Source organism: Otolemur garnettii, unplaced genomic scaffold (genome assembly GCF_000181295.1).
Source record: "Otolemur garnettii isolate 467f Iridium unplaced genomic scaffold, OtoGar3 scaffold00165, whole genome shotgun sequence".
NCBI lineage: Eukaryota > Metazoa > Chordata > Mammalia > Primates > Galagidae > Otolemur > Otolemur garnettii.
In genome coordinates, this window is record NW_003852560.1 from 335849 (window position 1) to 351225 (window position 15377).

At 39.4% G+C, this 15377-nt stretch overlaps 1 protein-coding gene across 1 annotated transcript in view; it reads right to left on the reverse strand.

Moving 5' to 3' along the window:
• KMO (kynurenine 3-monooxygenase) overlaps positions 1 to 10385 on the reverse strand; it is a 55930-nt gene extending 45545 nt beyond the window's left edge. The window contains exon 1 of the mRNA XM_003800084.3: positions 10160 to 10385. Within this exon, the coding sequence (XP_003800132.1) occupies positions 10160 to 10213 (54 nt within the window). The 5' untranslated portion in view covers positions 10214 to 10385. The remainder of the gene's footprint in view (positions 1 to 10159) is intronic.
• Between the last annotated feature and the right edge of the window lie 4992 nt (positions 10386 to 15377).

Sequence of the window (15377 nt, forward strand, 5' to 3'; positions counted from 1 at the left end):
TTTTTTTTTGTTGTTGTTGTTGTTGTTGTTCTTGTTGTTGTTGTTGCAGTTGTCATTGTTGTTTAGCTGGCCTGGGCTGGTGAACCCACCACTCTCAGTATATGTGGCCAGCATCATAGCCACTGTGCTACAGGTGCCAAGCCTAATTGTTTATTTTTTTATAGAGACGGGGTCTTGCTATGTTGCTGGTCATGAACTCCTGGCCTAAGTAATCCTCCTGCCTCAGCCTCCTGAAGGTGCTCACTATTATTATTAACACAACAAAGCAAAAAAATTAAAAGTGTCTTCCTCAAGACCAGTCATAACAGTGTGTAATGAAAAAAGATTACTGTAATCCCAATTCTGTGTAACTGAGGTTCCAAGAAATCTAAAAGAAAAAAAGATATTGGTTATGTAAGTTCAGCTAGAAGGGTTAGTAGTGTGGCTAATAACATAGGTTTTAGGCTCTAACTTTATTTGCCCTTTTCACTCTGTGTAAGAGTGTTTAATTAGGAACAACTGTCATTGCCATTTTTAGTTATGGTGACACAAAACACCGAGATGTAATGATACAAATAGACAGGAAAATGTGGTGTGTGAGCCATTCTAAGCCCACCACAAACTCTCAGCTAAGGCACAGCTGGGTTCCTGAGCATAAATAGAGAGGAGGCTGGCAGAGAAGAAAAGACCTGCAGCACGGTTAGACACCTGGGAGAAACAAAAACAATTTCATGGTGCCAGTTCTTGGGATTAAGCCTTGGAAAAGAGATGGGACGGTTCCATTAAGGACACGCACAATTATGAACATTTTCTGTATTTTTTTTTTTTTTGAAGCACCAAAAGTCTGCAACAGTAAGCTATTTTGATTACAAAATAACTTGCAAATTCAAAGTTTTGTTAACATCTGTTCTGGCCTGCTTGTGTGTGTAAGAGCTTCGAGGAGATTCCTCGGTTACCTAATTACGAATTTCTTACCCAATTTATCGTTCTCCGAATTCACCACTTCCTATTTTTGTCTCTTCATACTTCCCTCTTCTTTATAGATCATGTGCTTTGATCACATCCTGATCTATTATATGGATACCTCACATACCATTTAAAAAGCATTATTTGAGAATTTCCTTTGTATTAGTGTAAATGTGGAAATATGCTTCTCATATGCTCAGCTGGGGTGGTTTTCTGTTGGTTCCCAAGTGACCCCTTCAGCAATGATTGTTCAAGTATTCAATGATCATGAGAAAATCATAAATTCATAATTTTTTTTTGAGACAGAGTCTCACTATGTCACCCTTGAGCAAGGGGGAACAAGATTAGTAAAAGTTTCTCCCATTTTATCCCTCTTCATGTAGTATGTGTGAAATTAAACTGATAATGTAAACATGTGTCAGCTATTTTTGACTTAATGAAGCACATGAAGCTCTGAGAATCATAGCTGTTGCTGAGTTTGTTATCTAATAAGCTTCTGAAAAGCTTGTTTTTATTGAAATCTGTGCTTAGTCATGGAATTGTAGTTTAGCCTCCCAAGAATTTTCTTTGGACATATCAATGGTATGAGGAGTATCAGACCATTAATCTACTCACAATGTAATAAAACCACACAAACGTGTCTTCCTACTTTGTTAGTAACTATCACATCTGCCAGAATTGCATATGTTAAGCCAAATATTGCTCTATTTTTTAATCTTTACCCTGAACTCTCTGATCTGTGTCCTCTGGAATTGGTCTCTAAAGCCAAGCAGAGGTCTTGCTTTCCCCTCCTTTGATGATAAGGTGAATGTCCTACATTCCCAGGAGTCTCTTGGGAAAACATATGATTTCCTTCTCTAGCCTGAATCTTTCTCCTTCATCTATGACTAAGGACCGGTGCTTCAGGGTTCTCCTGCTCAGGGATGGATGGGAACCCCCCACTTTCTAGGCCTGGGGAGCTTAGAAATCAGTGTCAGGCCCACATCCCCATCTCTAGGCACAAACAGGTTCTCTACAGCCTGCATTCTCTGGACCCCAGACAAAGTCATATAAAGCAGCCTGACTGCCTCATCTGGAACTGCCTCTTCTGGAGCAGAGAAGCGCACCTCGTGTGGGACCACATTCCTCTGCACTGTGGCAGTTTTGAAATTCATCTCTGCCCAAGCCCCTGGCACCAAATGATTGTGACATAATGCAAATGTGCATTTCATGTCCCCCAAAATGCCTGCCCTCAGGATAGGAAAAGCAGTATATAATCCCCTAGACAGAGGCCCAAAGAGGCTACCTGCCCAGGTCCCCTTGGTGGCTTGCTAAAGGCTTTAACTTTCTCCCCACTTATCTACATATCCATCAAGAAATTACTTAGTGGTTTGCAGATTCATTCTTCAAATCTCCGGGACCAAGGACCTGGCAGACAGAAATTCCGGCAACAAGTGTCTAAGCGTCTTCATCTCAACAGACTGAAAATTCAACCTATTCTCATCCCTCAATCTTTTCCTTCTCCTGCGTTCTGTATTCTATAAGCCTTCTTCCTCCTTCCATATCCCATATCTCTAACATTCCTTTAGAGAGGGATGTTAAATGTTAACTGAGCTATTGTGGTTCGGTGAATTAGTGAGAGGAGTTGCTATTCCCGCATCAAGACTGCTCCTCTTGAATCAACATTGACTCTCCTCCCACCCACGTCCCTACCGCCCTTACATGGGGCCCTCGTCACCTTTTATCAGGACTCCTGCAAACATTTTCTAATTCACCTCTTTCCCCAGGCTTTCCCTATTCAAGCCATACTCCACACTGGAGCTAGGGATCTTCTAACTCTGAATTGAATGACGCACTTTCATCTTAATGAAAGATGCGACCTCTTCACATCTTCAGGATAGACATCCAAATTTTCAATATGACGTAATACCGAGGGTACTGAAAAATGTAATACTTTTTGGAAAGGAGAAACACTGGGTTAAAATTGTAATACTCAAGTCATGTTTGACTTCTGCAATTATAGGAGATACAAGGTACAAAAAGGAGAAAGAAGAAATTCTGAAATGAGTTGGGGAAGGAATTTTGACAGCCTAGAGTGTAGAGGGAGACGTCTGCTGGGTCTTTGTTTTACTTTTAGAATAGGTGCGAAGCACAGGAAGGTGATTCAAAGTGTGTGGGGCAAGTTTAGTAGATTTTGCTGTGGATTTTGAATGCTCACATATATATTCCAGATTGTGTGTGTTTTCATGCCATCCTGATGCGGTGCTGCTTTCTGGAATCTCCCCATATGTTTAAGATGAGACATGTATATACTTTAAAATTGCCTTCCAGAGGGGAAAAATACGAATTTAGATCACCATCAACAGCATATGAGAGTGTTCTTTTTTTCGTGGAAAGATAGAGGCACAATTGAATGAATAGGAAAATGCGGACAGATGGACAAATAATCTGAGCATATTTTGCAGGAAAATGGACCAAATAAAAAGGAAGGAAAAACACACTCTTTGCAGACAGCTGACAGTGCTGTGAGATGTCTGAAGTGGTTGGTTCCATTCTAGATACCAGGTGTTCCGGTGCAAATGAAGGAAATTGGAAGAGGGCAGTGAGCTCTCTGCGTGGTGAGAGGGATTTACGAGGCACTTTAGGAATCCATCGGGGTAGCACAATGTATGTCCAAATATTTGTCAGGGCTGCTAGAGAAAGGTACATACACAGCAAGTGAAGAAAAATCAAAGCGATCTACCCTCAAATATGTTTCTTTGACATACTTTGAGAGCCAGCAAACAGAAAGAAGTAGCCCCCTAAAGCTGCCTAAGGTAAGGGGGGAGGAATTTGCAAAGAATCGGCATTGAAGTGGCCAGGCCTTCCCCAGTCTCCATCCAGGAAGGATGAACTGAGAGTCTGACACCTCGGCAGGTCTGAAAGACACATGTCCCATCCAGTGCCAGCAGTTCTCAACCTGTGGGTCGCGGCCCCTTTGGGAGTCAAATGATCCCTTCACAGGAGTCACCTAAGAGCATCTTGCATATCAGATATTTACATTATGATTCATAACAATAGCAAAATTACAGTTATGAAGAAGCAATGAAAATAATTGTATGGTTGGGGGTCACCACAACATGAGGAACTATATTAAAGGGTCGTGGCTTTAGGAAGGTTGAGGACCACTGAGTCTCTCTGAGCGCTGCCACCTGTGAGATTTCATTTATATAGCAAGATTGCCTGTGCTAGCTAGCCCAGCCTCCTCCCCCACCCCAACCTGTTCAACTATGATCAAAGTCCCCACTGTTTTTGTATAAGCTTCTGTACCTCATTAGGGATTTGGTAATCTCTGTGTGATGCTCCCTGTGCTCATGTGTATACCATTCGTAAGCTTTTTATTTCATTAGTTGGTCTTTTATAAGTTAATTGTTCATTGAACCTTCAGAGGGCAAAGGGGAAGTTCTCCCTTGGCTCCTACACAAAACAACTAAAAGAAAACTTGTTTGATGGGAGGAATTGCAGCATTGAGAAAGAGAACAGAGGTAAGAAGCCGGGCAGGGTGGCTCAGGCCTGTAACCCTAGCACTCTGGGAGGCTGACACAAGTGGATCTCTTGAGCTTAGGAGTTTGAGAACAGCCTGAGCAAGAGTGAGACCCCGTCTCTATTAAAAATAGAAAAACTAGCTGGGTGTTGGGGCAGCTGCCTGTAGTCCCAGCTACTTGGGAGACAGAGGCAGGAAGATTGCTTGAATCTAGGAGTTTGAGGTTGCTGTGAGCTAGGCTGAGGCCATGGCACTCTAGCCTGGATGACAGAGTGAAATTTGTCTCAATAAATAAATAAGTAAAGCAAGAAAAGGAGTGAGATTCAAAGTGAATTATACAGTCACAGAAAAATTCATTCCACATCTGTTTTTAGGCCTCTAGATATGGGGCAGTAATGAGGGTTTTTCATATTAAAGAAAGTTCAGAGCCTCGGGAATAGAAAATAAGAATAAGGTCTACACAACTTTATTTATTTTAATACTAATAAAATAAGAATAGTAAAGCTCATAGTAATTAAGTCTTTTAGACAGTATAGTACATTAAGATAACAATAAAACAATAAAAAAGTGTACACTTAAACTGATTTACATACACAACTCAACCCCAAATTATGAGATTTTCAATGGTCCTTGTGTGCTCAGGATGTTTACTTTAGGGAAAGTGAAAATTCTGGGTGACATGTGATTTCTGCTTTTAGAAAGAAGTAGGTTGAGAACAAAGCTAGAGATGCGTGAGTAAGGAAGTGAGAAGGAAGAGAAGTAGAAATTTAGAGTTAAAAGTCTGAGAGTCTCGTTTAGCCCAAGAGGAGGAAAGTGAGACCAACAGGTTTCCTGAGCTTCTGGCTGGTCACGTGCTCTCCTACACCCAGTCTGCTTGCCTAGTGCTGTTTCTAGCTGAGTGAAGGGTGAGTGGTGAGGTGGAAAGATCTGAAGGAGACGGGGAAGAAGCAACCATTTGGACCCCATTTGGCATCAAAACCATTCTCAGCCTATAAATCCATGATAGAATCTAATGCCTGTATCTGTGACATGCAAACGCTCATGGAGTCGAGGCCAAATTGCTTTAAAGCCCATTTCATTAGCAGAGGTGACGAACTTGACGTGAACACGGGGGTGTTCACAATTGTCACAACGAGTCTCAACAGTGGAGAATCTTGTGGGGTCAAATAGAGAGAGTGGATCCCAAAATGTTCTGTGGTGAGTTACTTTTCAGAAGGAGGGATGGAGGAAACACAACAGAACCTACATAGCTGACCACCTCTCTGCATTGACCACCTCCTTAGGTTGACCTAATTTTCATAAACTGGACACACACCACCTGTACATGTCGGTACAGAAGGCCCAGTTCCTTCTGTTGACCAGTTTGTTACGGCCCCGTGGGTGGTCAACTTACAGAGGTTCTTCTGTACTTCATGATACCCTGAAATATATCTCCAGGATATATGCTAAAATGGTGGACACATTGCAACAGCAGAAGACAGCTCAGGTGCGAGTGCCAAATAGTTCTTTTAGCCAAGGCTCCAAAAAATAAGGACTCGAGTAGCTGGAGGTGTTAGTGAAATGGTGCTCTGTGGCATCAGTTATTTGCTTCATACTGGTAAACACTGAAAATAGTCATCAGAAGCAGAATTTCTGAATCCCTAGGACCCTGACTTTGGACATGGCTTAAGGACAACTGTATGGGTAGATGGCCCCCCCTTTTTTTAATTTGTCTGGCTTGCCACTTTGTGAAGAAAAAGCAACTTATCACTCTAACATGAAGTATTATCTTTTTTTTTTTTTGAGACAGAAGCTCAAGCTGGGTGCCACGGCATCATAGCTCATAGTAACCTCCAACTCAGGCTCAAGCAATCCTCTTGCCTCAGTTTTTCCATTTTTAGTAGAGATGGGGTGTTATTTTTGTTTAGGTTAGTCTCAAACTCATGAGCTCAAGCCATCCACGTGCCTTGGCCTCCCAGAGTGCAGCATCTGGCCAGTAAGGTGGTTTCTATGGCAGTTTTTAGTAGGGCAGGTTTTTACTGAGCTGGTTAAAATAGAACTCCTTCTAACCAGAAAGCTAGAGCTTGTTTTCCAAATCCTTTTTCAAGTTCGTTTTTAAAAGGACTACATTTCTTATGACAACATTCTGATGAAAAGTATTGCCAAATCTCTCGGAACTTCTACAAGAGTGATTCTGTACTTTGTTCTGAAATCAAACTCGTGCACAGAAAATATTTTGCACTTTTGACAGAAGCAAGACCCCAAGAGAAGACAATCTTTAGATCCACGATGTGAAAATATTTCTATGAGGAATAAATTATGCTTAACAAAACTTTAACAGAATCCAGTGAATGATAAAGGCAAACAAACCGCTGTGAGCATCTGAAGAGGGGAAAGTCTTTAGAGGTTGATCCTCCTGTAATTATCTTTTAGAATCGGCAGAGGAAGGGCTGGAGAAGCTGTGATTTATACCAGAGGGGATAATGTTAAATCAATACAGGGGGTTTTCTAAATAGTATATTAATGTTCTTGACGTACTGTTTTAACATCCATTTCCATTCTTTTCTTCAATATTTAAACTCCTTACTTTATGATCATGGCTCAGTTTCATTCACCTTTTGTTTCTCCATAAGAGTTTCTTTACTGATCTGTTAATTCCTTCTGGCCTCTTTGATGGAACATGTCTTCAAAGAAAGGACATCAATCTGGTTTAGCCCTGGTTCAGGTGACCTCTATAGCAGAGCAAGGACAAATCCTCATGGTCATTTCTAACATGGCAAGTTGGCTGGGTATGGTAGGATAGCACTGAAAACACTGAGGGAAGTTCACTATATTCATCGGATTTCTAAGGAAAGGTTTTCAACTCTTAATTTTTTCCCATAGAGACCAGGGGAGAGCTTTAATGTGTTAGATAATATAAGGTGCTGGGTGGGGTATAGCTTGTAGGGAAGAGGAAATGTGAAATATGAAAATAACAAGAAGATGAGTGGGGAAATAGGTGCTCTACATAATTTAACCTTCTTGAATTTAAGAATTATTCTAGCTGCTCACAGAATATGGATTACAGGTGGGTAGAGTTGAAGCTGGGAGACTTGAATTTAACCTTCTTGAATTTCTCTATTTAATGAAAACTTAAAAAAAATAATGTGTTTGCATGTGTTATGAAATTCCCTTCACCTTCATATCATTCATTTCACTCATTCATTCATCCATCAAGTACATTACAATGTCAAGCACGAGTCTAACCACTGGAACACATCAGTAAATTTACATCCAGGTCAGGGTAGGTATTTAAAAAAAAACATGTTTAGAAAAGTGTGTACTTTGAGATACTGATAGATAATATAAAAAACATAACATGGAGACAGGGTAAGGCCAGAAAGGTAGACAGGGCTAGTTCATATAGGGCCTTTGGTAAATGGTCTGGATTTTGCCTTACTTGTGATGGGAGGTCATTGAAAGGAAAGGTTAAGCAGGGAGCGTAATGATCAGACTCATGTTTTGAAATAATTATTCTAGCTGCTCGCAGAATATGGACTACAGGTGGGTAGAGTTGAAGCCGGGAGACTAGGAGGCTGGTGCAGGAGTATGGACAGGGATGATGATTGCGTGGACTAGCACAATAGCAGTGGACAGAACTGAAATGTATTTTGGATGTAGAGCCACCAAGGCTTACTGATGAGTGAATGAGGAATAAAATGTAAAATATAATATAATATAAAATAGATACCTAGGCATGGGCCTGAGCAATAGGATAGACAGAATCCTTTTGCAGAGGACTTTTAGGTTCTTTCTAGTACATGTGTAATAATTGATGTGTTCTATTTTTCAGTACATGTATAAAGAAATTACATGATGAAGAGTTTTAAGTATTATTTAGTGAGAAATCCATGAATAACACCCACATTCTTATTCCTTCCCAAATCACGCATCCAAACACATGTTTGTCATCTGCCCCTTGGATTTCTCAGAGACACAAGAGACAGCACTGCTGCCACCCTCGTCCAACCCTTGGACTAACATAATAGCTTCCTCACTTGTCTATCTTGCATTCTTCCCACTCTCCCAGTCATCCTCACGTGATAGCCTGAGGCACCTCTACAAGTCACAGCTTACTTTGCTGCCTAACACCCCCCCAATAGTTTTCCAATGTACTTCGAATAAAATTCAATGTTTTTGCCCGGTTCTCAAGATCTGGCTATGTCAGCTTCTCCAGCGGTACCAGCTACTCCAGCCGCCCCAGCTACTCTTCTCTGGCCTTGCTCTGCTCCTGCCTTTCTTTCTGCTTCTTGCACTTGGGCAGCTCATTATTGCCCCAGGGTTTCCCTTCTCGCTATTCCCTCTGTCTGAAATGCTTTCCTGAGACGAGATGGTCCCATCTCATCCTTCAGGTCTCGGGTCGCATTCCCTTCCTCAGAGAGGCTGTCTCTGCACACACACCACACAGATATCCCCCGAGACACTCCATAGCACGACTCTGTTGGCATTTCTTTTACACTGCTTATCTCTAACTCAAATTATCTCACGTACTTTCTTCTTCATGGTCTTTCTCTTCCCTAAAATGTTCACGCCTGTATCCTGACTACCTAAAACAATATTGGCACATAGCACGCACTCAAGAAGATTTTACTGAATACAAGGGTTTTCATTTTGTGCAACATTTTTGATAGGAAAGAATTTGACACAAACCTAGTATGCAGCTATGACAATGTAGTTCCAATTCAGTGACCAATCTAGCATGTGTTAGCATTCCTTAGCACTTTGAAATTTAGAAGCAGAAATGTTAAAGCAACTGTCTTGGCACTTAGAGTGAAAATATAAATATAAATATAAATACATCTGTGGCATGAAATATACCCCTCTATGTGCAGCCTGGACACAGAGTGTCAGCCCCTCCATGAATTTTTGCTGAGTAAGTGAATGAATACCCGTGACTTAGAAGCTTACAAGTGCTTTGACCAAAGGTGAAAGTAACACAATTTAACTTTAAGTGGGACATTTTCAGTCTAAGCCAGGAATTATGCTGAAAGGGGGGAAACGCAGCTTATTTGAGGCAGATTCACATTACACAGAAATAGTTTGGGACCATAACCATGTAAGCAATGGAGCGACCCTTCCTTACACCTGCCCAGGAGAGGGGCAAGTCCCGGCACCTTTATTTCACCTGCCCAATGAGAGGTTCCACCTTGTTCCACCCGCTACAGTGTTCTGTTGGAACGGCTGAAATGAGTCAGGCAATTGAATATCATTCCCAATTAATCATATAACTAGCAAGCATTCAGATGATTATTTTGGCTTTTCATGTTCCGTAACCCTTCTGTTCTCATTAGACAACATTTACTGAGTTATTATATAAAGTCAGGCAAATTTATAATTTAAATTTAAATATTAAGCCTAATTTAAAGATCATCATTTAAATATTAAGCCTAATTTCTGTTCTTAAAAACATAGCCAATTTGGAGATAAAATCAAGTTCAGTTTGACTTCTTTTTGGTTTTTAAGAAATGCTACACCATAATAACGAAAACAAATGCTTTTGAATTTAGTGGATATAAAATGCCTTTCCTGGAAAAGAACAAATTGAAGATAACACATATTTAAAATAGGTGCATTTAAATATCAGAAAAAAATTCACAAGAAAATTAACAATCTGTAGAAGTGATAAATAATAATTCAGAGTAACAATAATTAACATACTATCTCTAACAGTAACACATTCAAAAAGATTCTTACCAAGCCACCACCAATGACAGCTACTTTCTTCCTCTGAATATGGGATGAGTCCATAACAGCAGAAGGGTTTTTCTCAACTGTTGCTTCTGCCCCCAGTGTCTCTCCTACCCACTAGTTTCTCTCAGTTCTTGTATCGCCCAAAGCCCTGTGCATTTAAGAGCCAGTAGGAATGTTCGGCCAGGGCTAATTTCCCTTGGTAGTATTTAACCCATTAGTAGCTCAGAGTACAATCAGCTCAGCATTAAGAAATAATGGAATTCCTTACAAAAGCCAAATTTGAAAAACACAGCTCCTTGAGGACACTCACTCTCTAGTTTACGTGTAAGACGGGGAAGTTTTTAAAGCAGACTTACAGCATTTCTTCTTTTTCTAAAGCACGTATTGTTAGTTTCATTTTCATTCACGATTAACCATGAATGAAACCTCCCCTATCTGAGGCATCTTATACCGTCCTTAGAGAGTAAGATGACAAGGTTTCACAATTCACCTGTGGATCGTTGTGATAAAGACCAACCAGGAATTTCATCTAAGGATCTTCATAGATTGTCTTTAACACTCTCCATGAGGGATATTTTTTGACAAATAGCTTAATATTCTCCGGAAAAAGATTTTGAACTGTATAAATGACCATACTTCCTTTTTTTTTTTTTTTTTTAAGGCCGGATGCCAGAAAATTTAAAATATAATCTGTACATTACCACTAGGGGAGATGGTTAACACTGTGTTTCTGTAAACTCATTCCTGGCTTCATATTACCCACTGTATTGTCTTTTTTACCCCATTTAAAGTGTATATTATTTGGAGTTCTGTGCATATTTTCAAACTGTACTTTTTTCGGCAACATGACGTCGTGTAATATAAAATAAAAACATAAATAAAGATGTTTCTTCACTTGCAGGGAGCGTAGGAAGAATTCAGTTTCTCCTGGCCAGGAATTAGAGTTCAACAGCGACCCCTTGTGGATAAGTCTGGTTAGATATTTTTATTTATTTATTTTGAATATGTTATATATTCACAGGATAGCAAATTCAAAAGACACCGAAGGGTACACAGTAAGTGAATAGTAATTCTTTTCCTAACCCTGACCCTTGGTCACCTATCCCCCTCCCCCAGAGACAACCTTTTGGTGCATGGATTACCTTATTCTTCTACAATCTTATTGTGTATTTTCCTTATTTTTTTCTTTTTCCCTCTCTCTCTCTTTCTCTCTCTTTTGCTTTCACCCTCTTCCTGCTTCCCTTCCTTCCTGTCTTTCTAAACATAAATGGCAGTAAATTCTACACTCTTCCTCACGCTGTAGTTTTTCACTTTATAGAATATAGCTCGAGAATTTATCAATATCCATGTTTAGAGAACTGTATCCTTGTTTAAAATTATGGACCATAATACGAATGTACAGTCTAACTTACTGTAAATCAAGCACCTGCATAACTACCATTTAGGCCCAGAGAGGGAACATCTGCAGAATCCCAGAAGCCTATGGGTCCTTTGCTAATCACCCCTCCTTCATAGCGGTAATCACCATACTGACTTCCTTATTTCTTTGCTTCTACTTATAGTTGTACCACCATCAGTACGTTCTTAAAATAGTTTAGCTTTGCCTTCTTCTGCTATAAATGGACTCAGACATTTTTTTCCCTTTGGGCTACTTGCTTCTCTTTCTCAATCTTGTGTTTCTTAAGATTCATTTGTGTTGTTGCCACAGCTCCAATTCATTCATTTCTATTATCATATACTATTTGTCCAGTCTACTGTTGATGGACACTTGGGTGTTTTCAATTTTCTTTAATATTATAGATAATGTTGCTGTCACAAACATTCTTACATATACATTGTAGTATGTAGTACACACGTGCGTATCTCCTGGATTTACATACTATTTGTACATATTTCTAACCTTCCTAAATAAACCAAAGCTACCTTCCCAAGTAATATACTAACTTTAACTCCACACAGCGTATGGAAGTTCGCTGTGATACCCTCATCAACATGTGTATTGCAGGAATTTTTAGTTTTTCCCAGTTTGATGGGTGTACATTCTCTCTCCTTGTCCTTTTAATTTGCAGTCCTTTGACTATTAGTGGAGGGGGTCCAGCACCTTTTAACCTGTTTATTTACAATTTATTTCTCTTCTTCTGTATAGACATAGGTAGATTGGGGAGGAGGGGTTGTCTCTCTTCTTTTTGACTCTCACTGTATGTGAATTTATTATTTTTTATTTGTTGAAAATAACTTCTTCTACTCTATGGGTGGTTGTTTTGCTTTCTTTGATGAAAGGATATTCTTCATTTTAACATTTTCAAAGTCATCAGTCTTTTCCTTTTTGGTTAGAACTTTTCATGTCATGTTTCATAATTCTTTTCATAAGCTTGCTCGAGGACAGGAGGATAGTCTTCCGTGCTGTCTTCTAAGAGACCTGTAATTTACCTTTCATTTTTAGGTCTATAATCAACATGGAGTTATTTTTTTGAATGTTACGTATACAAGCCCAAATAATTTTTTCCCCCAAATGAATACTCACTATTCCTACTATAACTAAATGAAAACACTTCCCTTTCCCACAGCTGCCTTTGCTGTAAGTCCAGGGTTCATATATGTGTTCGTTTGGCTTTAGGTCTCTATTCTATTTCATATCATCCTGTCCAGCGATTCTCAACCTGTGGATCGTGACCCCTTTGGGGGTCGAACAACCCTTTCACTGGGGTTGCCTAATATCAGATATTTACATTATGATTCATAACAGTAGCAAAATTATAGTTGTGAAGTAGCAATGAAAATAGTTTTATGGTTGGGGGTCACCAAAACATGAGGAACTGTATTAAAGGGCCATGGCATTAGGAAGATTGAGAACCATTAATCTAGTCTATACTTGCCTAGACCAATGCCAATTCCACCGCCAAATTACTACAGCTTTACAACCCACCTTGATAGCATAGTCAGTTCACCTTGACCTTCATTACAAATTTCTTGACTGTTCTTGGTGCTTACATTTCCATCTAAGTTTTAAAATCAGTTTGTTAATTTCAGTTTTTAAACCCATAACCAGAAAAGGTATTGAGATTTCTTTGAAACGCAGCTATCTGAAAAGAGTAACGTATTATGGACTAGTTTTCAATTCATAAACACAGTAAATCTGCTCCCACTTGTTTGTCACCTCCAACTCTCCCAAAGTTCCATTGTAAATGACATCTTTAATTTCATTTTCTACTATTGATGGTATATAGAAACAATCTTAGTTCATGGATGTATATCCTTAAGCTTCAAATACGTGGGGTTTCCTCATTATCTTATTGTTACTGAATTTTGACAAAACATCATTGTGGGCAGGTAATATGCTCTATAGATCTTCAAACATTTGAAGATGGTAAAACTTGTTTTAAGGTAATTGCTTTATATGTGCTTGGGAAAAAATGTGCGTTCTGGGTCACTTTACTTTTCTGTGCACATTTATTACACAAAATCTAATCGTCATGTGTACTTTTGCTTTCTTACTGACTTTTGATCTGCTTGTTTCGTCAATTACTGAGACAGGTGCCTTTAAAAATCCCACACCGTGATGAGTATTTGTCTGTTTCTTCAGAATTCTTCTCTGTTTGGAACTTTCTACATTTAAAATTGCTATCCATGGAACTGGAGACCACTCTTAAGAGGAATCACATGAATAGAAAAACAAACATCACATGTACTGTGTACTAAATTGGAGCTGGTAGATCGGTACCGTAATAGTCACATGTGAGAATAACACAATGGAGTTCAAGTTACAGGGAGCAGGAGTAAGGGATGAGTAAATTCTCATGGGTTCATTGCACGGGTAGGTTGCCCAATTCCTGGGTGAAGGACACAACCACAAGTCAGACTTTGACCTTACAAAGGCAAACTATGTGACCAAGTCATGTGTACCCCTGTAATAATCTGCAATTATAGGAAAATTAAGAAAAAAGTAAAACTGCTATCCATTATTGGTGAAATAAAACTTTTATCATTATGAACCATCCATTTTATTTCAAAGAATGATTTTTGCCTTTGAGTTTACTTGTTTAATATTAATGTTAGCTTTTATATTTGGATAGAATTTACATATTGTATCTTCTCACTGTTTGATTTCGGCTGTCTTATATCCTTATGTGGACTTTGTAAACAGAATTCTATTGAATTTTTTTAAAATGAAGCCTATGTCGTCATCTTTTAACTGAAGCCAGTGGTTTTCCGTAGGGTCTCTAATATGTATCTAGGTAAATGTTTCTTTTCATGGATCCTGTAGAGAATCACTGGGTTTTTGAATAGAGATTGGTCTCTTTCATCAGTTCTCAAATATTCTCAGCCCCTACACCGCCAAATATTTTTCGTCTTCAATGTCTCTTATCCTTTTATCTGTGTTTTCATCTTCATCCTTTCATGTTGGATTGTGGATAGCTTCTTTAATGTATTACCCAGTTTCCCAATTCTCTTTTCTAATCAACTGATAAACTCATTAATTGTATTCTTAACCTTGTTGCAATTTTTTGTTCTGCAAATATTCTTTCTTTTTCATATATACTAAAATATTTTGGCTCGGCGCCTGTGGTTCAAGCGGCTAAGGCGCCAGCCACATACACCTAAGGTGGCGGGTTCGAATCCCCAGCCCAGGCCCGCCAAACAACAATGATGGCTGCAACCAAAAAACAGCCAGGCATTGTGGCGGGCACCTGTGGTCCCAGCTACTTGGGAGGCTGAGGCAGGAGACTCGCTTGAGCCCAGGAGTTGGAGGTTGCTGTGAGCTGTGATGCCACAGCACTCTACCCAGGGGGATAGCTTGAGGCTCCATTTAAAAATATATATATATTTTTTAGCATCCAGTACCTTTATCAAAATTCTCAAGCTTGTGATTATCACTTAACATAATAAAGATGTTGGCTTTAGGATCTGTGTCTGATAATTCCTACCATGGGTTTGATTTTAGGATTACTTATCTACATCTTTGTAAGTACCTATGCTTTCTAATTTCCATGTGAGCACTTTAAACTTTGAGTGCTCCAAATTGTACTTGAAAAAACCACACAAAGTAGTCTGAGGCTTGAGGTACCAGTACATTGTGGTAAAGAAGACCTACTTTTGCTTCTGCTGTGTGCTTGCACCTGACCATCACCCACTTGGTGCACAGTACCACTGAGGTCTGTCTTTTCTAGCAACTAAAGAAATAGTTGTTCTTTTGGTATCTGTGTAGGAAACTGCACTAGTG